We start from the raw sequence: 26092 nt of genomic DNA, 5'->3' as shown, positions 1-26092 counted from the left end.
TTGTCTATGTAAAATTTGGGACTTTTTCAATACTTTTTGGAGATCCATCAAGTGTCCCCCATCTACTTGCTTGTTAATTTCCTAAAGGATTTCAATGTATTCATGGCTTCCTCTTATAAAATGCATGGTGACTTTATCACTATGTGAAATTAATTCACACTTCAGCCARTCATGTCCTTTAGATGGCATCCCATCGGTTTCTTTGCTGTGGTCACCAGGCTTCCTTCCTAAAATGCAGCACTCCATTTCCCATTTTGCTGATACTCATAATGTTTTAAGTGAGATTCAGCAGTCCAGCTATTTATATAAGAGCTCCTTTACAATTATGCTTCAAGCCTTTGAGTAACTTGTTATCAGAATGGTATGTGAATGCAACAAATCCTTTAAAAATATAATAAAATATTGTTTTCTTATTCATGGAGAAACATTAAATTCTCTTCAGAATTATAAACAGCCCACTATCAAGCCTGACAAATTTCAACCCTGGTCTACTGACATTTTTAAAGCCTAGTTTTTTGGGAATCCTCCAGACAGGAAACATCTGGTTTGTCCCACTAGAAACCTAAGCCTTTACTCCCAAATTTGCCTTATACAATATACTAATTTTCAAAACCAGAATATAAAATTTTAATTTATTCTTTGATTTTATTAGGTAGTGTACATTAATTGCAAGCACTGTGAGTGTGCCATTGTACTTCATGATTGAGCCTCTTTTTCTAATCTATAATTATTGTCATTTGAGCTTTTTTAATAGCATCAGTTTTACACTGTAAAAATCTACCAGTTACATGTAACTGGCAGACTGTTAAAATTCCTGATTTTGAACCAAGATTCAAGTGTTTGGGTAATGCATTAACAGAATAAGAAAGGGTGCATTATCTCACAAAACATATTGTCTAATCACAATGCAGACAGGGAACAAAAAAAAAAGAGATAATATGATGATATTCAGGCATACAGAAGACAGAACTCTACACATATTGGCAACTTAATTGTTGTGCAATTATTTTCTTACAGGCAAAGAAAAATTTTAAAAAGGAGCAGAGAATTTATAACTAAGGTCTGCTTTACAGATATTTTCAAGGACTCTTCCAAGTGTGAATTGCTGCAAAGGAAAGTTAACGAAGTWTTTATTTGAAAATGTAACTGGTTGACTCTCACGGAATCAGAAAAGACACTAAAAGATCTTCAGAGACAAGACAAGCATATGTGTAATATGACCCAAGTAGGAGGAGAGAGCTGGGAGATCACATTTGTTCAGAAAGCAAAGCTGAAATCTTATTTTTATGACACTTCAAATAGATAGTAACAAGACAAGACTATTTTTATAAAGGCCAAAAGGTGGGGAAGTTGTATAATAAAATTTGATGTAACCTAAGCTTTACGAACAGATGTATACAAATGTCTACCTATACCAAGGATCCTTGACAGAAAGAATCTGTTAGGATAAGCCTGAATGCTAAAAATGAATAGGATGTTCAAATCAGAGAGGATGCCTGCAACAGAATGATCAGAGGGATCTAGAGATTCACACAAAATGTGGTAAAGGTCCATACTAACAATACCAAATTTTCTTCAAATATAAAAGTATTGGGTGATATAGAAGTGTTGGGTGGAACTCTGARCAACATGGAAGGGGGCTGKAACTAGATGATCTTGAAGGTCCCCTCCAACCCAAACCATTGTATGATTCTRTGAACTTTGGTATAATTGTGGTATTTGCCCAAATACTTGATGCAGKGGAAGGACTYCATTGAGTTAAACAGGATTTGAATCAGTGTTGGTCTCACGCTCTCAAACCCAASAAATATAATTTTTTCCCTATAACATTCTGAAAAGGCAACTTGCCTAAATCAAATTAGCATATCAAAATATTGCTGGTACTAATTAACATGTAAATCAAGAGTTATTTAACTGATTAGSATATCAGTGCTTCTCAGAGTCAAGTAATTTTTTATTTTACTTTCTGCAAATATCCCTACCAAGTAGAGTGAGGCAAGTATATGATGACTTAGAAACATGTTTCTTATTTGAAAATTAGAAGATGTAATAGATCTTCATTTTTATGGTCTTGATTGAAATTCAAAAGACAAAGAGACCTAAAGTAATATGTGATTCCCGTTGCATGCAATTGTTTTCTTTAATCCAACAGTTGGCGTAAAACTGTGGGAATCAACTGCTCAAACTCCATTTTACTCCAAGCATGGGGATTTTAAGTTGAGAAATACCAAAATTTCAAGTGTTTCCCTAGCTTAGAACAGGAGCTAAGAGCAGGAAAGATTATTGTCTGGCTKTCTCTGCTCTTCAATTTTCAGTTTTTTCTCACAACCTGAATTATGTAATGTGGAACAGTGTCTCGGTCTTTGGAAGCTATATTGCAATTTATAGTAGCTTTCAATAAAACACTGTATTTACTTTCCTAGCAGAGTAAATTTTAGCTCTTCTGCTCRCTTAAAATTATTTTTAAACTGTTAGGTTTTTTTTGTGAAGACATTTAGGAAAGCAGATATTTTCTGTACATAAAATAGAGTTTATTTGATACTTAYCTAGTTTCACAGATCACAAATCATATGATTACACAAGTATAGGGTTTTTCCTAAGGCAATAACTATTTCTYTATTACTATAATATAGTAATAGAGAAATATTTATAATATAGTAATATATTATAATACTATATTACTWTATAATATTATAATGCAGTAATATTATATTTTATCCTGGTAGGTATTATAATTTGTATTTTACTAAAATGCTAAAAGTAAATCCTGGGGTGGGGTTTGCAAATAGAGGACAGGGAATCAAAGAATCAACACTGCACAAATGCAACCATGAAAACTCAGTACCCCACAGTCAACAGAGCAAGCTGATCTCTTAGCTGCCTCCCTGCATTCTCCATCTCAGCTCAGTACTTCTGCCACTTCCAGTCTAACCAAGGTGCCAAACTCTGCTCTGAGGTGAACAGTGTGCACACAGCAGCTCTATCCTATTTTTCTTTCTCAGAAATATTTAGCATATTAGCAAGGCTGCCTTAAAAATAGGCTTAGGGAGGGAAGCAGGTGTGTGTTTGACATATTTGTCTCCAGTTTTCATGGGGGAAAAAAAAACCCCAACAAATTTAATACATTCTCTACAAATAAATAAGATCAATATTGAGACCCTATTTGGATTTTCTTCCAAAATTTGGGCTGGCTGCTTGGATAAATTCATTCTAAGAAAAACTACGCAGATTTTAAGTAAACAAAAATAACTATCTGAATTAAAATGAATCGTTTTTAATTTAAATTAGTTCTGCAACAAACAGTACAAATCATAAGAGGAATTTACTGCTGCCTTTGAAAGAAAGTACTGCAAGCAGCAGATTAATTTCAGATGTGTTACTTGTCTAATAAATGACCAGTATCAYATTCTAGAGCATTTCTAGGATTTTAGAGTTCCTTTTCAGTCTCACCTYCTATAAGCCTGCTGGTAAAATTGTAGCATCAGTAAGATGATATAATGAGCTAAAAATTAATCTGATTATAGCAGAAACAAATTAAATACTTCACAGCAACATGCAGACTGACCTGTCCAGTAACAGGTTAGGTGCAAACAAAAGCTTTCCTGGGTGTTCCATGGAGCGCCAGACTAAGCCGATCATCAGTATCTCTAACCAGGCACATTCCAGTAGATGGACCTGATCATGGAGTGTTAAATCCACAAATCCTGAAAGAATAAATAGGAGACAGTAAAAACACTCCATTTTTGTAAGTGGAACAGCATCATTCAGAGAATTAGGTTAAAAAGTGTAATAGAGCTGGATAACCAAAAMGAGCAATAAAACAGACATTTGTTCTCTTTGTATTTTGGGCTGAGATTTGTCCATTGTTGTTCCATGCTAAAGATCAATCAGAGCTTTCTAGCCTCCTCTTTTTGTGCTGGCTGTACTCTTCCCAAAAAGCATGGCAAGAGCCTGGACAGCATCTCCATCCCACACCTGTTGCCAGAGGCCTGGGATGCCCAGTGCACGCTGCAGAAAGGGGAATCTGTCTGCCCCAGCACCACACTGCCTGGGACATGGTGGAGRCAAAATGGAAAAATGTGTCCTATAAAATGAAATGACAGCTCTAACCAGCTAACCTCAGAGCAATTCTCTGGGTAGAACGCTGTTTTACAGACTTATGGATAACTCACCATGCTCCAAGTCCAGTACCAACAGAGCATTTCAAATAAAACAGGGAGCAAATGCTTACCATTGCACAGTCAGAATTCACGGATGAAACACCTRTTTATGTTCCTACTGGACTATAGAACTTGGAGGAGGGAGGTGAGCTCTCTTACTTTGTATTTAAACACTAGAGACAATGAATGCAAAATAAGAGATGGCTTATAACAATACCACAAAAAATGAAAAAGAATAATGATGAAGATATGAAGCATAATCACAGTGGTCYTTCCTGTGTTCACTTCATGCAAGAGATTGAATTATTCTGCTTTGAATTCTCACTTTTCATGAATGCTATTTTCAATCCAAAAATAAAACCAAAGGGGAGATTGCATAATACAATTTATTAGTTCTTGGATAAATTATTCCTTGACATTAGAATGGACTCCCTAAACTAAAATATGCAGAAGTTGACTTAAAACAGATCTAATTTATCTTTTATTCAGTGTTACAAGTGAAACATATTATTGAACCTTGCCACATATTTTTTTGTAATTGTAATGATTTCTACTAGTTCAGAATACAGGTTACGTGGTAAATTACCTTACCAGCCCTACAACAGCAGGGATTTCCCTTCTGTACTGTTTCCTCTCTAAAGGTATATACTGAGTCATACCTGACATACACTCAAGTATTATTTTGAGAAAGAGGAAGAAAAAAATTTTAAAGTTAAATGTTCTGCTAGCAAACATATTTTTAAATAACAAAGAAGTAGAGAAGAAACAAAACACAGCTCACAGTAACTTAGAAAATATTGTTACATTTGGTCAACAGTTGTTGATATAATTCTTTTTAATGAAAATATCTGAGTTAATCAATCTATTGGTARGAAATCATCCCAAAAAAGGAAACAGCTTTGACACATCTGAAATAAAACCCACCTCTCAATCATTAGAAGAGAATTTAGGCAGTTGCAATACCTGCTGTTTTTATGAAAGTGGTAACAATAGAGAAAAGAAATTATTGTCTTTTCCTGTATTTTTCCTTTATTAACAAGTACAAAAAATTATTTTCAGACTTCAAAGACTGATGGAATGGCATTTGCCTGAGTCACCAAGCAGCCTGAACAATAGAGCTGAAACTTWAAAGAGCAACATTCTTAACTACAAAGCATGGGTTACAGCACTCAAGAACAAAATTGGCAGAAAGAAAACGTCTGTATATGGAGAACAAATAATAAACACCAGATTTACTATTAAGTATTGCCTTAAAATGACAATACATAATAATTGCCTTGATGGCTTTTKAGGTGACATTKTTAATTTATTACCTTGCTGTTGATAAAACTAGCTAGTTAGTKTAGCTGGTAAAACTATATGTTCTGCCCAGAGAAGYTGTGGATCCCCATCCCTGGAAGTGTTCCAGGYCMGGCTGGATGGGATTTTGGACAACCTGATCTMGTGGAAGGTGTCASTGCCCAYGGCAAGGAGGTTGGAAATAGGGGATCTCTAAGGTCCCTTCCAAATCAAACTGTGATTCTATAAAGTAATCGATTTGATGAAACAAAGTTCTATCATATATTTGATACTGTAAAAGCATGCAACACATTAAGTGAATGAAAATATTTTATATTTCATATTTCAGTATGGCAAAAGGGTAATGAACTGAAGTATTTCTAACAGGACATACAATGGAAAAATTTTAATGATGATGTGGAAAAACAGAGTGKTTTTTATTCAGATGTCCTTTTGGCACATGGGAAATAATGCAAAAGCAGGCTGATAATGTAAGAAATGTAAATCACTCACTAGCTTCATSATGAATAAGTTTAAACCCAAGAACATTCAGCATTTTTACAAGATGAAGCTCTGATATAAATACACAGCATCAGTTGTGAAGGGGACTTATAAATGGTGGAGAAAAATCAGCCGAGTTTGAGCTACAACTAATGAAGACAATGAACTTTTTAAAAAGCCAGGAGAACACTGAGAGCATAAGAAAGTTGAATTATCTCAGTGTTAGCTGAATCTGATAAAYGTCCTGCAAGTGGGATGAGAAGTTGGACAGAAGAGTAGAAAAAGGTCAAAATGAATCAAGAGTTGAAAAATATGCCCTCTGGTGAGGAATTCAGTCACTCTGTGAAGTTTAATAAACTAGAGGAGTTAAAAGACTGCAATGGGTAAATATCTAAAGGGAAAGAGAATAGCATTACGAAAGGTAATGGCATAACCCAGAGCTGGAAGCGAAACCTGCACCAAGTACGACCTCAAATGAGGGACCATTGTTAACAACAATAGTAGTTATTATCTAAGCAATATATTTAATTTCCTTGAATTTGCTCTCATTTGAAATATTAATCAAGATTTAATGATTTTTTAAGACATACTCTTGTTCAAGCAAGTTAATTCAGAACAATGTTACAGAAGGTTAAATTGAATTATGAATCAATCATTAGTCACTTCATCATTTAGAGCATGCTGCACTTTAGTGCTGTTGAAATTATGTGTAGATRTGCAGATAATTCTCGAATTTCAGTGTTCTTTTAATGCTGGAAAGTTTTAAAAATTATTCTAAAAGTATTTTTTCATTTTAAATTTTTGATTACTATGCTTTAAGGAAGAAGAAAACATTCACTTCACTGCTGAAAAATCAATTAATTGMAGTTAATTAACTGCAATTGCAGTAATTTACTGCTATTTCAGTTAATTTACTGTAATAATTAACTCCCTATACCAGACTGACCAGTTTCCTGATCTTATATCAAAATTCTTATGTAGCCAGAGCACACAAGGCCTAGATTGCCACTGGTCCTTTCATCTATTATACTTGACAGGAGAGAGACACAGAGTAAAAGCCATGGTTAGACCATCCTTTCTCTTTCAAATTAACAGTATTTCCAAGGGACTGCCAACAAAGAACACAACAATTGTTCCACAAACTCTTGTATGATTACAGAAATTTGAATTTCTGAAAAGCAAGGATGGTCTTCAGAGTACTCAGCTAGGACTAGGTGGCAAATAAACTTATGWGTAAAACACAAAACTGTAATGTTCAAACTAAACTGATTTTCATTTATAATACAAAGCAGCACTATGTACTGCATCAGTGACAATACGACACAAATCTCTCAGACAACAAGACACTCCAAAGCAGGAGTGGGTCCATGGGGCAAAAGCTATTAAAAGCCCTATTTTAGCAAGCAGGACATTAGATTTGGGAACCAAAAACTGTATGATCCCACCATCCTAAAAGAAATGAAGGCACTGACTATTTACAAAACAAATGAGCAAATCTTTTTGTAACCTGGGASTTTGGGCAAGGMAAGGACTACTGGAAATAGCATTCAGTAAAACACACACCTTTGAGAAAAGTGGTTTATGCACTAAGTTGTTTTATTGCAGTAAGGAACAACATAAAGCTCAGATGATTTTCATTTATTGCTACTGTAACATACAYTGTGAACCTTTCAGTTCTCTAAATAAACACTACCAACATATGTATATGTAGATAGGTGTGCCAAATTTTACCAATCATTTTGATACTAATAAATTCACCATTTGCCTTGGTGAATTTTGACCAAATAAGTAGCTGCCTGTTTTATGAGAAACAATTTCCAYAGCAATTGCCATTCTCTGAGACCCAACATCCAGTGTCATTGCAAATTTAATTCCTCAGCAGTAAATCCTCCACTGGGTACTTACTAACATTAGTAGATCATTATCATAATTTTGCAGTTTCTACTAATACTTATAGGACACAACTACAGGGTGCCCAGACTGCTCAAAATCAGATATATAAAGGTGAAAACAAATGGTGAGAAATTCCTTTTACATTTTATTCAACTCTAATCCAACCTGTATATTTACACTGTATCTCTGAACTATCATGATTGGTCCCTAAAATATGAATGTCAACCAATTTTTGCAAGAAAATAAACATTRTTGTGTCATAAAGAATGACTCTGTCTCCAGATGCTTTGAAGGAAAGTAAAGTAAAAGCAATAAATAGTTTTAAAAGTAAAGTAAAAGTAAAGCTGCAGCTATCAAAGAATCCCATTTACAACAGCAATTGGTACCAGATGTTTATGGCAAAACATACAGCAGGAGGAACATGACCTTCCACAGGAAGTTTCCTCATGTTCCAGAGGTGTGCAGCTCAGACTTGCAGAGCTGAAAACTCTATTTGTGCCTAAAGTCCCTTAACATTTTCCCCTCCAAGTTTCTTCAGCTGCTTTCTGAGCCAATTTAGGCATTTAATGTACTTCAGATATGTTTTATACACTCTGAAGCAGTACTCTCCAGTAAGAAGTTTCACACTCTCAATTAATGTTAGGTAAACAATCTCCTGCTGTTCTGAAAAAAAATCCAAAACATCTCTCTCTGACTTTCATCTAATTATTTCATCTAATACATCTAATTATTTTATTGGAAGATTCCATCATTCCACTTCTCTTTTCCAAACATTTTTAGTATATTCAGTCACTCCTGAGATGAAAGTTATCCTGTTCGCCTTTGAAACAATACTATACTTCATGCAGCATCTTCCAGTTGAACCATAGTCTTTTACAGTGAGATTGGGACCGTAYAGTTTTTCAGTCTGCCTTTATCTTAATCACAATATTCAACTTAATAACATCCATAATTTTTGTCTCTATTATTCACACTCTTTTTTCCAGCAAATTTATGAACATGTTGAATAATAAAGTCTTAAATATCCTTCCAGCTTGTCTGCTGTCTTGAACCTAGTAACAACAGAAATTTTTATAATACCTCCTATGGCAAAAAAATGGATGTTAAACTACACCAAAAAGTTGCAGGAAATCAGAACACTCTTATGTTTTGTGTCTTACATTTGTACACTTTTTTTTCTATCTTAATGCAGTGTTTTGAACAACAACCACTGAAAGGCAACAAGCCCTGAAAAAGGCTGTTGTTTACAATTCAGTACAGTATCTCAGTCATGCGACAGTCATGTAATAGACCACATTTGGAACAGAACGCTAATTAGGTTGGCAAAGACAGCAGGAAAGTAGTRGCTGGTGCTGCAACCTAATTGCTAGCAACAATCCAATAAAGCAACAAAATAAAGAGGGATTTGTATAGAGAAAAATATCTAAGATGAAAGGCAAAGAGCAAAATAATTCCTATGGCAAATTCTGTTCTCAAAAACACAGCCATAGAGAGGAAAAACATCTGTTCCTCCTAACCTAAAGCACATTGAAGGACCAATACCTCAGTCACCACTATTTGATCAAGTGGTGAAAAACGTGCCTGTTTCAATGCCACGAGCCTGGTACCCAACCTCTCCATTTTAAACAGAGTGGTGAGATCTCATCTATGCATTCATCTGGGACATAAGATAACATTCTGTTCTGAAATTGCATGGATCACTCAGCCTCTTTGACCTTTAAGGCTGAGCCCTGAAACCTCTTAGTTAAGAGGTGGCTGAAACCCACACCTTGACTATAGCCTTGTCTGTACACAACAACAGAAGAGCAAAACAGATTCCAAGGCCGAGTGAATCAGGGGACCACAAACACTGTTTTCCTTGAGCCTCACACAGCTATTTCTATAATGCTTATTCCTAATTCTTTCCACAGATCTTCAGACCAAAATTATAAGACTCTTTTATTAAGTTCTCCCTCCTAAGGGCACTTACAGTATGACATGGACATATTGGTTTAATTGTTTACACAACACCAGTGTTTTAAATCAACTTATTTTGAAGTCTGAAGATCAAAGATCTCTAAACCTCAATATTTTCAATCCAAATATTTTGCTAGAAGRGTAGTCTTGTTACTCCATTTTTCTTTAAAAGGACATTGCTTTTGTTTCTGTAAGTGCGGTCAGAAAAAAATTAACTACAATTTACTGAGCTCCTGGGAGGAAATCAGAAAGGCAAACATAAAGCAAGTGGCATAGTTGTGATAGCCTCTAACTATTTTGTCTGCTCTTTCACAATTCTCTATTTTTGCTGCCTGGATAATTATAATATAGCTGAACACCAATCCAAACTTACTGTCTCGTATGACTGTAAACAGTCAGAAATTAAATTTCTTGAGATCAGGGAGAACAGCATCTGCTCTTAATTACTGTTAATTCCTTTTTTCAATTGTACTTCACATTTTGCCATTTTCAGCTCTAATGATTTTAAACCTTTTTCTGAAAAATAACAATCACAATTTACAGGCACAAACTTGATATGGGTTAGGAATGTTTGGGGTTTTGGGCAAAACTCTAAAAGTCAGAAGGATGATGAGGCCCTACTTTCACAATCTGTATTCATTCTAAAAGTCAGGATCAAGCAAACTTTTTGCTTTTCACCTCTAGAGGATGTTTYCTTCCTCCCCGAGCTGGCTTAAGGAAACCTGCCTTACAATTTGGCAGGTAGACCATCCCAGCCAAACTCCCTACTTGACACTATCCCCAGAGCAGGGTGCTGCAGAGATGWCACATTTGTCACTTTTATTTCAGATCCCATTTMTAGGAGCTGGTCTRTTCTTCCTCCATTTAAAAGCTGAAGAATGATTCTAAAATGCTTACACACAGGGGTTTTTTAGCAACTGTTTTACTTTGTTAACCAMAGATTATTCCAGAAAGTGCATTAGCAGTACCATTTAACACAAATACATTGAGGCCTTCCATCAGGGAACATAATAAAAGTAATTGGCACTCACATAGCACTTTATGTTTTCAAAGGGCAGTAAAACCATTAAGTATTATTAAACGTATTTTATAGATAGAACACAGAGAGGTTAAGTGCCTCATCCAGGAGGAGGCAGGATTAGGACAGAGGTGTCTCAGAAATCTCTGTCATCCTTTAAACCACAAAAATCTTTGCGTTGAAGACTCCTTCAGCCCAAGTGAAAGTTCTGTTTCTCACAAATCAGTAAAGGTTAAAAAATTYAGACTGAAATATTCTCATAGAGAAAAAGGATAAAGAGCTTTATGAAGTTAGATTTGGGGAGGAAGTTGTTTAGAATGTGAGCAGAAGAGCTGAATGCAGGGAAGCACATAAGCATTAACTTTAATTGGTCTCACTAACCTCGGCAAGGTAACTACCTTARTCCTAAGTTCTCCTCATCCTCTTAACAAGCAGTTTGTAAAGTTATTAAAATAAGAAAAAAAATCTTGCTAATAATAATTACAATTATCTTCTACAGTAGTTGTTATAAGTGAAGGCTACCTGCCAGTTTGCAAGTGAAAATTTATCATASTTCTGTTGCAAAGCAAGAGGGGAGATGTGCATATATTGCCTGTATAGAAAACAAGCTCAACTAATCAATAAAAAGTGATGTCAGTTATTACATGGAAAATTCTTGCAGCACTATGTGACAGTTATTTAAAGCATGTTAATGATAATTMCTTCGTGGACTGTAATCCAGATGTCTGAGACTCAGGGTACACTTTKACAGCACTGGGATGTTACTTTATGGTTCTTTTACCACTGAGAGCAGYGCCATTTCTCAGGAAATTCAGGMTTGCAAAYAAAAGCCACAGAACACTGTTTGCATATTGAGAATGGAACAACAGCAGCTGTTCCYTGTGATTTTGAGTGTAGGGACAGCCCATCAGCTGCATGTGAAGGGTTTTCTTTGAAGGTTTCCTTGAATTTTYCCCTGGATAGGTGAAGAAAGATACTACATGAAATTTATTAGCTGCTGACTMAAATAGATGGTATGAGGTAATACATCTTTTATTTATTGTCTCTGCAACAGTCAATTACATTATATTAAACTTATACCAGTTCTCGGGCCAGTTGCAAGTAGTTTKGAGAGTTTTTTGGGGATTTGTCATTTTTGTAAGAGGTCACAGCTACGCAAAATGTTTTCCATCAAAAGCAGATGCAGCTAAAGTAATTTCTGGGGCTGGTTATGCATTCTTAACTGACTTTTATGAACTCAAAAGACAGACTCATAAATACAAGCTGTCCTCTCTACTTCATTTTTTCCCCTTCTCCCCTTCCCCGCCCAACTAGGGCTGCCACACTGCTGGTCTCTTCTGCTGGTTAAAGTGTTCAGACAATTGATGAAATAACCTGTCAAGAAAGAGGAGAATGAAAGCAACCGCTGGGCGCTTGGGAAGCATCAGCCACCTCAGATAGTTTACACTTSGTGTAAATCTGCCCTAAGACTTGAGGTCACATCCACCACAACTTGGGTTTTTTTGACTGTTAGTTGCATCCAAGACAGTATGAGGTTTTCAGCATTTGTTTGACCTCCTTACTAAAGTACCAGGCTTTGCTCCAATCCCAGCCTAAACCAAATGTAAGTGATGGTTTTGTGGCTGTCAAAAAAAATCATTCGAGGCAAAAGGTCTCATTAAGCAATCATTCTTTGAGCAATCTCTTTAAGCAATCACAGTTTTTAAGCAAACATATAATCACTGGAGGGGGTAAAAGGAGGCAGACTGAGGTAGACTCTGTCAGAGATTTTAAATGACCCCAGCACGCCCCTGCAAAGTTTCAAATGGTTATTTCAATACACAATGACTGGGGGAGAATTTTCAAAACAAAGATCAAAGACTTCCCAGATGTTTTCCTCTTTGCAGAGTGCACCTATGTGCTTTTACTGTATCCTCTTACTAATTTTATAAGTACTGCAGTTGGCAAGGACACTTTGGATGGGGCAGTGCCCTAACAGTGCCAGCGAGAGCAGTGGGCCCGGGGTGGCTCACATGGAGCCCTGCCTGCAGCTGGCTTGGGCAGCATCACATTCCTGCCCTCACTGTGGCACCAGGAGACAGACCTCGCCAGAAAAAGAGGCTCTGGAAAAGCTCAGAGTGGATAAAGGCAATGCACATCTCTCTCATGGTGTAATGGTCRTAGCGGGGACAGGATGGGGATGGCAAAGTGAACAACACCAGGTTACAGGRAGCTGGGATGCTACTGCACCACAGGCAGCTCATTTCTACTGCTCTCCACCTCAGTTTTTCCACAAATGTTAGGCTGCAAATATATCTTAATTGTTACATTTTTTATCCTTTTTTTCCTTTAATTATAAGAGCTATATGAAAGACTTAAAGGTCATAATAACACAATAAAGAAAATTTWWAAAAAGAGATAAAATTAGATTTGCAAGAGAACACAATCAGTGGCCAGCTTCAGCCACTCTTCTAAACTAAAATTTGTTATTTAAGTTGAAATTAAGGACTAACCCTATTCTTTCTGGCAGTCCCTAAAATCCTGGKTTTATATWTTCATTTTTTATTTTTATTTCCAATAATTATGTTTAGTTCTTTAAGAATTAAAGTTTCACCATTTCAATTTATACCTTCACCCATATCTGGAAGTTTTAGAAGTTTTTCRGAAGTCACTTTTTTAATTTAATGCTTTTTTGGACTGCAAAAACTTCTACATGAGTAAATTGAGAGGGCTATGCTCTCCTTCATTCATAAAATYCAGTGGACAAGGCACTAAGCTTTTTCCTCCACAGTCTCACCCACTACTGTGCTCACCACTAAACCAATTAGAATTCATTGCACCAGCATCTGGAATTAGCAGAAAAGAAAATTATTTTGCAATGCAAGTAAAAGAGGGAAAAACTSACAAGTTTGTAGTGAACTAGAAGATTAAAACTTCTTCAAGTCTACAAATAGAAGTTGCTCAGAACATAATGTGCTGTACCTAAGAAATGAGGCATAACTTCAGAGTTCATGGTCTGGTCATTCTTTATAGTCACTAGGATATAAAACTAGCTTGACTAATGCACCTGCATCCATTTTATTCCTTCAGCTTGTTCACTTTTGAAGAAGTGTTATTTCTGTCTATTGCGCTTGTTATGTGAGTAACAGGAGCTATATATATATTTATATGTGTACTTTAGCATTCATTGAATTGCCTGGTACCTACATCAAAACAGAAACACAAGAACACATAAATGAGGCTCGAATGTTTCTTTTTGCTCCTATTCCTCTCACCCCTACATGACTGATTTTGAACAGAACCCAATCTCTGGAAGATTATCCAAGAAACTGTAAGGATACATCAAAGAGAAGAAAGACAGMAAAATTAATTGCAGCAATTTCCTTTAACCACTACAACAAGAAGACTATTTTAGCAGCTGTGTGGGAGTGTCATCATAAGMCAGAGCAAAGGAATACTTTACAGGGAAGCAAGACACTGGAATGCAGCTGGCAATTCTTACTAGTTTTCTTGTCCAGGGAGACCTAGCAAATTATCAAGCAGCATGTTTCCACAAAACACATCATTGCTTAAGCCCCTTTTATTGCACTCTCCATCAATGGGTAAAGGTAACAAACCCAGAAAACTCACACATTTAATGGAGCAGGCTCAGGTGTGCACACAAAGCACAGGTGCTGCACTTGGAGAACTGTGACCTTGACTCAACTCCTGYACTGCCTGCTGAGACACATACTGGGGCCAGACCCAGGGGGTGAGGCTGGAAGCGCCCTGACAGAGCATTTTACAYTGGAAAGTGACAGGGTGACAAGTTTAAAAAGCTCTGGGTAACATGTCAGATTTCACAAAATGAAAATAAAGAAAAAGAGGCTGGTTTCTGTCTGGAAACACATTTTCCCAATCAGCTACCTCATTTTAGTTTTCAGCACTCTACCAGGCACTGATTCCTACTCAGTATTGAAAAAGSTACCTAAACTTCTAGGAACTATAAGACCCTTTCTCTCAAAATTGTCCTTTTTGAAAATTTTATACAGGTGCCTGAAATATTTGAAATTTTATTGAAGTCTACTATTTCATATTGAAAAAAAAAAATCATTCCACCCCAAAAGATTGATATCTAGCAGAAAGTCTCAAAAAATTCATTTTGTATTAAGTGAGAATGTTTATTTTTTACTGTTTGTTTCTGCCATGAAACAAAGAAACTAATTATTTATACAACTCTGATGGAGACATCTGGAAAAGYTTTGGAACAGTGTCCAAGCTCATCCAAAATGACCGGACCTATAAACTCCATTCATCATCTTTTGACAGGACTGAAAAACTGCATGGAATCCCACTGCATTAAAAAAAAAAAAATCACTGCAATATCTTCTAATAACCACAATAGCAGAAATTAAAGATTAGGAAAAAAAATGTGTAACTTAAAATTCAGAAATCTTTGCCTGGAATTATAATCTGATATTTTTTTTCTAACTTGGAAAAAAGTAGTCATTTTCATCTTTCTTATTTCAGAGACAYTTTGGTTTATTTTGTTTTTCTTTTTTCTTTCACCTGCATATGAAATGCTAATTTGACAAACTCTTTATGGATGAGAATAAAACTTTGTCTTGAATCAAGAAATAGAGTCACTTCACACAATTCAGGAACAGTCTAGGAGATTGTTTTATGAATAGCATCACCATACTGATTCTCAAAGCACAGTCTGGATCACATCCAGAAGACTTTTACAGGCTGAAGACTCCTATCCTSAGAGGCAGAAGAACTGTGCTTGGTGTAGGAGCCCCGAGGCAGCAAATATCACCTGATTGTTACCCAAATCATRCTGCCCACTTTTGATGACATCCAGAAGGTTATGGGTTCTTGTTTTATACTTATATATATATGTTTCTGTTCTCCCMTGGCTACCCTGCTGCCACCAGGAGAGTTATCAAGATGAGGTGAAATCAGGCAGTACCTTCAYGTGGGCACACGGAATTGATGCTGCACTACGATGGTAAAAGACAAACTTGCAAAGAACCCAACAAGGGACAGAAAATATGATGCAGCAATGTGGTGAAAACTTGTCAACACAACACAGCACTCTAACTTTCATTATCCTAAATATAATAATTAATGATCTGACAGGCCAAGAAAGCAATGAGGCAGCAAAATATGAAGATGACAGAAAATAATTTGACTTAATCAGAACAAATAAAACAGGAATTTGAGAGATACTCAGAGAAGTGAGTCACCCCCTAACTGTTTGTGCTACATCTGCAATCAACATAAAGTTTAAGCATTTTCAGGCTTAACTGAGGAAGAGATATGAACTTGGAAATTAAAAAAAAGAGCAAAGATCTTTAATATTATTGTCTTACACACACACACAAAGATAATTCTGAGTGTAAAATAAAGCATCTACAAACACATCTAAATATAGTCCTACCCCAATTAAAGTATTAGGAAGCTGCTCAGAGACACAGAGGGTCCAAGATTATTAAGAAGGGGAAAAGAGCTCATCAACATTATGTTGAACTACTTCAGAYATCTCATTAGTGAATAATTTCAGTCTTCCACTTACATGAAATCAGCCCTTACAAGTTACTCCACATTATTTGTAAATAAAATAACTCATGGAAAGCTGGTAACAGTTATTCACTGTCAGCTGAAGAAAAGCAGATCTGGATTCATCAGACTGCAGTGATGGATTTTTACCAAAACCTCTCAGAAGCCCTATTACTGATAAATAAGGTAGAAAAAGCCTCAYCTGGAGTCTAAAGAGAAGAGCACTCTGATCCCACTGTCTGCTGAAATAAGGCAGTAAATGAAATCTATTTGTGTWGCCTGGCACTGTCTCATTCAAATGTTCGAACATGTGTCAGTTTGAACACTTGATTAGAAGTGTTCCCTTAAAAAAAMCCCAAACCAAACAACTAAAMCRACCCAAAAAAAACAACCGACTCCCCYCCAAAAATAAACAAAACCCAAAAAACAAACAAGAAACAGAACAAATAAACATTAGAATACTTACAGCATGTAAAAATTCTGCAAAATATAAGTCTTTTTTTGAAAAGAAAGGCATACTGGCAAGGCATAAAGCAGGAGCATAATGAGCATTGTAAGAAAAAAATATAGCAGATTTAATTCATATTTATGCCTGTAGGCTAAGAATTTTCAGACTGGGAGATGTAGGGGGGGTGTTTATATCCACAACAGCGATATTTAGCRTGCTTCATATCTTTCTCATGCAGCAGATAAAGTCCTGAGACACCAGTTTAGGGATGGATTCACCATGGCTCATTGTAAAGAGAGTATTGTACATGACTGACACAAGGAGGCATTGGCACACTCAGCACTGCCCTGTGGTAAAGCAGCATTCTTCCCAAAAGTATAAAGGAATGTAACCCTACGTGTTTACTGGAGGAAAAAAGTGTGTTTGGTATTCATACTGGAGTCAATGATCCTCCATAACTGTGTTTATATGAATACCAAGTTGGGAAAACAATGAAGTCACAAGTTGATAAATGTGCCGGATTTTCACRGGCAGCTCTTCTGTGTTAGCTGAGAACCTCTCTGTGTATACTGGTTTTAAAATGTGTGAGATGTTAACCAATTAATAGCAGTGTTTAATCCYACCATCACCAAATAAAGTATACTAGAGCTTTCCTTTTCCACAGACATTGCAAAATGCCMCCCTGCAGAAGACTAAGAGTCAACTGCTGATTCCAAAGGGCTGCCACATGCTTCTGTCACTTCAGGTCACTATTTACTAGCTGTACAGTGCAAACTTGGCCCAAAGAACTTCCAGAAGAATTTACTGCCTTCCTGGAAGAGAAAGACAGAAGAACAGCTTTCAAAAATTAGAATTGGCAACCAACCACACAGTCTTTGCCTCCTGGGAAGTAAAGTATCTTGTACCCCAGGGATGGAAGCCAACTGAAGACCCTCTATGAACAAGATGCATCTTAAGTTAGGGGGTGCTACCTCCTACCTATGAGCCTCCAAACCCTCAGAACTATGGAATAACATCACAGAATATGTTACAGATTAAGMAGGAACATGCAAAGTAGGAGCCAAATATCTACTTAAGCGGACAGGATAAAGGCTGTAAATGGTGCCAGGAACTAGCAGATTCTTGCCCTTTGTACAGGAGAGACTGGAAAAGACCTCTCTGCAGAAGTAGAAATAAAGAGAAATTAAATTAGAAAAAGGCTTGCTGCATAGCTGTATGTTATTATTGGCAATATAGATACATGAATATTTCTTCCTAGCACCATCACATTAACRTTGCCTATTCACTCCTGGTAKGCTGTCACCCCACATTTCAATTGTCTCAACTATTTTGCCRTGAACTGAACTGGRGAACTCAAACWAGTTATTGACAAACCAAAACACACACCCARAAGATTCATTTTTAGCCCAGATCCSTATAYTTGCATAGCCACCCCAACACAGGGAGAAGCAGAAAGRTAGGAACCGTTCTAGCCAGCACTGGAACTGGAATAAACACTTGTGAAATTACAATCTCACAGARTACCTTTTACAAATGCATGTGATACTCGTAAGAAATATAACCTTTGTAACAATCAAAGAAGCTTTCTGAAATAGGTCAGACAGGCAATACTAATATCAGAGTTTATATTATATGGCAATATTGCAATTTTAACTCTATTCCAGTCTCTTTTAACTCTATCATTGTTTTTAATACAATGAACACACCAGTCAGGGACTTTTCAGAGTTTTAGCAAACACCTGGCTCCCATGACAGCAGCCTGTATAGCCACTTCTCTATCTGCAGCCGTGTTTTCTGAGGGACAGCAGCTGTTGCAGAAGATGCTTCATCAGACTATTGACAAGAATTAATATTACCTAGGAACATTTTAATTAGCCCTACTTTACCACTTTCCCTATCTTTGTCAATTAAAATGAAATTAGATTTYTTGAAATTCAGTTTTCCAATTCAACTTAAACACTCCAGAAGATAATTTCACAGGGAACACAACACTTTAAGCCTATAAACAAGATTTTTGAATGGTACTTTTCTCCTCATCTGTATATTAACCTTGATTCTGGGACTTAAGAGGTCCACCTGGATTTAGTTCCAAACCAAAGATCTCAAGCTGCAGAGGCAAAAATCACTGAAAATTCTGAAGACATGCATTTTATTTTTCTGAGATAGTCTGCTCACAAGGAGAATCACTGGGTACCTCTGACAGCCTGAGTAATGCCTCTCCCTGGTGGGCAAAGGGAACTGGGCACTGAATCAAAACCAAGCTCTTGATTCCTCTCTTCTCTTTCCAGGGCTCCTCAAGAGGCTTAAGAACCTTTAGTCTGGACACAGAGTCTAAGTACAGTGATAAATATTTCATCTCTGTCTCCCTGCTCAGGACTGTGGCAGACAGCAACATCTCTTACAAGGAACAGAACTTTACATAAGGAAGAGAAAGCAATGGTTCCTTATGGACCCTCTTTGCTGAGAACAAACTCCTGGAGGAACAARACAATTGCAGATTTCTCATCTCCCATTCCACTGCGGGATATTCTTTAACTTCCTTTCACTACTTTAAATTCACAGCAGTCCATAACTAGCACRCAGACAAAACAACATACTCTTTAYACACATAGTTCACTTCCTGGAGAGATAACTGGAGAAAACAAATGAGCTGCGTAACAGATGTGTCGTATAAAGCACCACCGCAGCAATACAGACAGGGCAAAAGCCCATCCAGAAGTCGCCTGCAATAAATCTTTCCTAATTATTTTGATGCAACTTAAAAACTCCTATATATCTAACATGAGATTGCAGTGAGTGACTCACTTGAACGGGAAACTAATACAAATTATATTAAAATAACTTCTAAACTGGAATTACAGCTGATTGTGTTCAGATATAGTACCARAGAGAACCTAAAAGAATTAGGCTGAAGTTATTAAACACGAAGCTWAAAGGGCCAATTTGTGTGAATTATGTGAACATGCAACAATGGATATGTGCACATGCACATACATATCGCATCAGTGCTTTCCAACAATCGCATATTCTTTTTGTAAATTATTTTCAGAAACAAATAAATCAGGAGGGATCATTACTTACTGTTTACTTAGAGTAGAAATTAACGAGCGTTTCTTGGAAAGCTCCAGGGTTCAGCATAGCTGAAGACTCTAAGACAGATATGTTCATCCAAGAGTGTAAATTATTTATCAGCTGAAGAAAAATAGCAGGAAATGCTTTTATAAAAGGATCATATCTTTTAGAAATGAAGTATTAAATTAAAGTTTAATTTAAGGGTCTTAAAGTTTAATTTAATTTAAATTAAAATTTAAATTTTAATTTAATACTTAAAATTTAAGTATTTAATTTCTTAAAGTTTTGGCTAAAAACTATAAAGATTATCACTTTGGATGCTCCTTTTTGTACTTTCATTTGCCAGGACAACTAGAATTCCATCTTCAAACACTCATTATCAATTAAAATTATATGTTATTGAATGCCCAATTAACTCCAAAATAGAAGTATTTCTTGTTAAAGCAATATTAGYTGCTTCTTACCTGTTTGGTGTAATTTTTCATCTGTCACTATATGTCAAGCAGGAAAACAAGATTACTCATAGGTAAATTTTGGTTACTGAAGTTTTTTGGGGTTTTTTTGAGACAGCTTGATGGGAAGTTCCAAAATTCAAAACATTGAAATTTAAGYATCTTTTACTCTGAAAAGGCCTGAATAGGATCAGCCTTGTAATAGCACTGTGGGTCTTGACTTTAAAACCACTGTGCACAGAAGGAATTATGATACTATCATATGTGGAGTAGCAACCTAATTTTTTTTTTGGCTATGTATTTGCTGATGTATTCTTCAAAACTTCTCTCTTCTGGACAATGAAATRAAATCTGGAAAACTACAGAATTAGCTTTAGGAGTTTGCAAAAGACCTGGTAAGAATAAACAAAACAAAAACAAAAAAAAATTGCAAGACAAGTATTAGAGAACTCTCAAGAATATATTTCAGAGCTTACTYGAAGGTTCTCTAAAGAAATACTCTAAATGGTTCTCTAAAGATATATTCTAAGTGGATATCTGACTACTTTTCCTTTTCTAACTCTATTTCCCTTGATTGAAATTTTATTCAAATACAAGGATGCAGTTTGAACACATTATTTTAATTCCTACTGCCAGAAGCTCCTGGGGAAARAGTGGGACTTAAAGCTCAAACACTATGGCTTAGAAGAAGAAATGGGAAAGAATAGTAAGTAAATCACATCCCAAGGCTCTTCCTGTGGCAATAGGAGCAGGCAACAACCAGACTCTTCCACTTGGAAGAGCCCCTGAACAAATTACTGGCCTTCAGCAGGAGTCCTAGCAATAAGTAACACGACAAGTATTGAGCTGTTGAATTTCCTGTTGGCTCATCTGACTAATTCACAGCATCTTTTTTCTCTTGCAAGTGTTCTTTACTTTTTCTCACAGTTGGAGTCTCCTTGTTGCTGGTCAACTTGTCCTGATGTATTTCTCTCCCTTTCTATATCCCTAACTCTAGGGACTCCCTAGAGTTTGAAAACTATTGCATTAAGGTACCTCCTACGTTCCCAATATCAGAGTTATAATTCAGACCTTGATACTTTTCTTCTCCTGCTGTAATTTTTTTTCAGTCTTCAGCTAGCAAAACCACTGCCTGTATTTTTGTTCCCACTGATACCTGAAGCTAGAGTTTATGTTCCTTTACAAGCATTTTTTGCTGAATGGTTCCTTCTCAGTTTTGGCTTTTTCCCATCTGATACAAGCTCCTGGTGTATATAACATCTCCCTGTCCTTTAGAACAGCACYTCTGCTCTATCTCTCAATAGCAAACCATTGTGTCACATTGTCTCATCCCTTTCTCTCATTCAAAGTTCTGTASAGGAAGAAATATGCCTCATACTTTTTCTAAAAGAACTACAAGACAATTCTAGAGATAATAAAAAAGATACTTGTAAGCGAGGGGTTTTCTTGTGCAGCAYCCCGAAGCTGGAGGAGGAAGAGGATGGAAAGTGGTGCTTTTTTGGTTTTACAAATACAAACAAGAAAAACTGAAGATGCTTCCCAGACTRAGAAAACACAGGGATGGGAAGCTATAATTTTATATTCAATGATTTTAATTCTGCTGCCCTTCCTAATCGTTCTATTGAATGACACATCTCAGTCTTGTTATTAAAATTCAAATTTACTTCATTYTGCTAAAGATTTGATACTCATCTCTTACATTCATAGTAATTAATTGAAACTTTGCAGAAATTAGATTAGCAAATAGAGCCATAAAGTAAGATGCAGATGCCTATTTTCATTTCTTTTTGCTTACAGATTTGCTTCCTCTGTTTTTCATCTAAGCAGTGGAGCAGAAAGTATCAGATTAAAGAGATAAGCAAAGGATGAGCTTTTTAAGTAACATTTTCAAAATCTCCACAGCAAGCCTGTTAGGCAAAGGAGAAGAGACTATAAAACAGATATTTTGAAAGTGTTATTAAAAATTATTACAGGAATTAGAAGCCATTCCTATTTTTAAATAAGTATAAATTGTTGGCAGGAAGATCACTGCACTTAGAAGCTCTGTAAACTTTCCTACACCTAAAGGGTTATAAAAACATACCACTCTCATCTAAGATATCTTTCCTTCCACTGCAAGCTGACTAATTTTTTCTTTTTCAAGGTTTGGTGCCGCTAAAGTGCAGAGTAAAATTGTGGCTATTGGCCTTTTTACACACTGTTCCTAATTTAACAAACAGAGCAGTTTAGAAGGTCAAATAGGAAAACAATATCTTAAGGAAAAAAAAAAACAAAAAAAAAAACCAACCTCTGTGGCTTTGAAATAAAGAAAGAAAAAACAAAAAACCCCAGTGCCAAAATGTTTATCTCCTCGGACCATGAAGCCATAAAATAAGTACCGCACAGTGAATCATCTCAAAACTTCAAAGCCTGTATGCCCAGTGTACCATTTTAGGGCTATTAAGTTGTACAGCTACTGTATTTGTAGTAAATAGTTATACAAGATTGTAGCAGCACTGCCAAAGATCTCTCCCTTGCAACAAAATTTCCTTAAAGCTACACTCTTTACCATGAGCTCACTGCATAAACTCGTAATGTCTCACACCATCTCAAGAGATCCTGCACCAAAAATGTATTGATGGTTACACTGAAAATGCCAGCATCATTTAGAAAATATTAAAGTACTCCATATATGACATTATACTACATACAGTAAGTGAATAATGAAATACAATTAATTCCTTTGATATAACAGCATTTCTGTAGAAAAGCAAAGTAATGATTTTCCTCATTTTTTCAAAGACCATGATGAAAATTTACAAAACTATAAAATCTCATTAGAAGGTGGTACTATATCCCCAAGATGTTAGGTAAGTCAAGAACATAGGAAGGCATACCCTTCAGGTATATGTGATTCTCAGAAAAGAGCATTCCATCTACACTGATACCTTGCCTACRTATGATCTTCAGTGATTTGTCCCAATYAAATGGTAAAAGGCTCAATTTACATGTAAACTCTAGCCCACCACAATCTGTTTGCACCCACTCATGTGCAGCTGCCAGCTATTCCAGGTGTCTGGGGTAATCAAAAGGCACCATCAGTGTCTCACAGAGGCCACCTGGGAGGACTGCAGCCTTAATCCCCATTAGGTCATGCAAAGAGTAAGGTATCCTGAATTTTTTGTTTATGTCATAGGACACTGTACAACATTTTTGTTCATTTAATCTGGCAAAACCACTTGTATTAGTGCCCCAGGTTCCAAAGAAAAATGAAACCAAACTTTTATGTATTTGGCATATTATGAATTGCATTGTCATAGGGGAACTTGTTTCTGAGCTCAGATAAGCTCTGGGCTGCGRCGGCCTCACCTCAAGTGCTGGGGACAGTTCTGCATCCCACGAGGTAAGGAAGATATTAAACTATTAGAGAGCATCCGAAGGAGGATGATGAGGAGGATKAAGGGCCTTGAAGRGAAGCCRTATCAGGAGAGGCTGAGGTCACTTTGTTCAGCCTGGAGGAGAGCAGTGGAGACCTCATAGCAGGATACAACTYCCTTGTGAGGGGAAGAGGAGGAGCAGGCAGKGATCACTGTGGTGAGCAGTGACAGGACCCMAGGGAATGGCCTGAAGTTGTGCCAGAGGAGGTTTAGGTTGGATATTAGAAAAGGGTTCTTCACCCAGAGAGTGGTTGGGCACTGTAACAGGCTCCCCAGGGAAGTGGTGACAGCACTAGTGTGGAATAGCTCAAGAAGTGTTTGGACAATGCTCTCGGACACATGGTGTGACTCTTGGGCATGGTGCTGTACAGGGCTAGGAATTGGACTCAATGRTCCTTATGGGTCCCTTCCAACTCAGCATATCCTGTGATTCTGTGATCCACTATGAAACATGATTTCAACTCAGTCACTCACAGACTTTTCTCCTTGCTTTCCTTCATCCTGCATGTAGGTAAATTAATTTACACAATGTTTCCAAGGCCTGAGAAATGTGCAGAGGAGCAGCTGTTTGCTGCAACTTCTTTTTTTTTCTATTGCTAAAAAGTACACTCACTTTTTGAGGAAAAAAAAAGATATTTTTACCCTTGGTTCTGAAGCTTGAAACCTTGATGAATTAGCTGAAAATATAACTGAGTGGATTTACACAATGCTGTTACACCAAATACTTCACTGAATAGAGAACAATTATTCAGTTCCTCTGTTTATGCATAAGTATACAAAAATCCTCTCTGATTAAGCAGTATTGTATAATTCCTATTAGCGGAGGCAATATTTCAATGGCAATATTTCAATTGTGGAGGTGAAAATACAATTCATGTTATCACACACATTTCTATTCATGCATATGTATTCCCAATATTTTCCTGCAGAAGAAAATTTTGATAAGCAAAGATCTGGTCTTTGAAAGATGATCAGTACCTCTAAAATTTAATATCAGCAATTGAGTACACACAACCTTTTCTAGGGACCAAATGAGATTAAAAATACATAGACATGTTTAAGCACCTAGATCCAAATTTCTTACTCTCAGAGTCCCCARTTGTAGAGGTAGGTAAACAATTCCTAAATTCTTTTAAATCAGCTTTCTAAAAGACTTTAATTTCTGCTTTTGTTCATGCATATTGTTCTCCAAGCCACAGCATTAGGGACCGACCAGGTATCCAGCAGTTTTAGAATCCCCAAACTCTTTTTATTCTCTCTCTCCTGCTTTAGGATTTTGCTGAGCTATAATTGTTTGTACTGTGCCTAGWAGATCAAACTATAACTGGAAAAGGATTTTTGGTTTTTAATTCTAATCAAAGTTCAGCAGTTCTATATAAAACCTCATCTGCTGGAGCACTTATTATTGCATACACATGGAGCAAATTTGGCTCCATTTCTCCTTAGGAGCAGTTTTGACAATTAATGTAAATTTAAATATAAAATACGTTGGATAGACACGAACAGTTGATAACCTTATACACTTGATTTTCTGGTGTCAGAGGCTTTCTGAAAATTTGAAGTATATATTTGGTAAACCAGGCAGTTTTTTGATCATTGCCAGTTCTATTCATCTTCAYCTGACAAGCAGATCTAGGGAGATTTCTGAATCTTCTGAATTTTTCTGAATAAAAACAGATCTAGGTTCTCTGACAAAGTTACCTCCTTTCTAAACACATTTTCATCAATTACACTCTCAAAAGTCACAGAAACCAAATGTTTCCAGTTTGACAACATAATGAATTTAGATTGTGTTATATTCATGTTGAATGTAAATTAATTTATTTTAACAGACTTGGATTAATTATATCTCTAAAAATCTGTCTGTTTYGATAGTGAATAGCATTAACACTATGCACATAGGTTCATTTTTCAAAAGCATTTTTGTAGAAGYATAATCCAAACCATACCTAATTAACAGCGGAACCTGCCCTTGACTTGAACAGACTGTAGATCAAGCCTCAACCACTGCAACTTTGTCAAGAATAAAATTCTCAAGTGATTTCTTATAAGATACTATGAGAAATGAAAAACACACAGGTTCTCATTGATCATAGCTGGAGCCCACAAAGTGACATGTGAAAAGTGGTTGAAAGGGAGCCCTTAAGGACTGGAAAAGACAYGGTTATTGATTTACCAGGAACAGTCTTGCCAAGCTTAAATGAAGGAAAACAGAAAAATGGCATAACCTGGGTGTAATTCTTTTGAGGTAATGCACTGAGTGAGTGAGAGCTGTGTTAGTCATCTCTAGCGTTCATTCCTAAAGCAGATACATAATTTTAATTAAATGAATAGTTACGGTAAAATCTTAAAAGATCAGAATCCCAGTGAAATATGAC

At 36.4% G+C, this 26092-nt stretch overlaps 1 protein-coding gene across 1 annotated transcript in view; it reads right to left on the bottom strand.

Moving 5' to 3' along the window:
- Positions 1-26092, bottom strand: part of ESR1 (estrogen receptor 1) — a 156758-nt gene that overhangs the window by 20795 nt on the left and 109871 nt on the right. The window contains 1 exon segment of the mRNA XM_057375922.1: positions 3566-3704. Coding sequence (XP_057231905.1) covers positions 3566-3704 — 139 coding nt within the window.

The sequence above is a fragment of the Malurus melanocephalus genome, unplaced genomic scaffold, assembly GCF_030028575.1.
Source record: "Malurus melanocephalus ecotype Western Australia unplaced genomic scaffold, MMel_1.1 scaffold_264, whole genome shotgun sequence".
NCBI lineage: Eukaryota > Metazoa > Chordata > Aves > Passeriformes > Maluridae > Malurus > Malurus melanocephalus.
The sequence above is the reverse complement of the archived record's forward strand: the minus strand, read 5'-3'. Positions and strand labels throughout refer to the sequence as shown.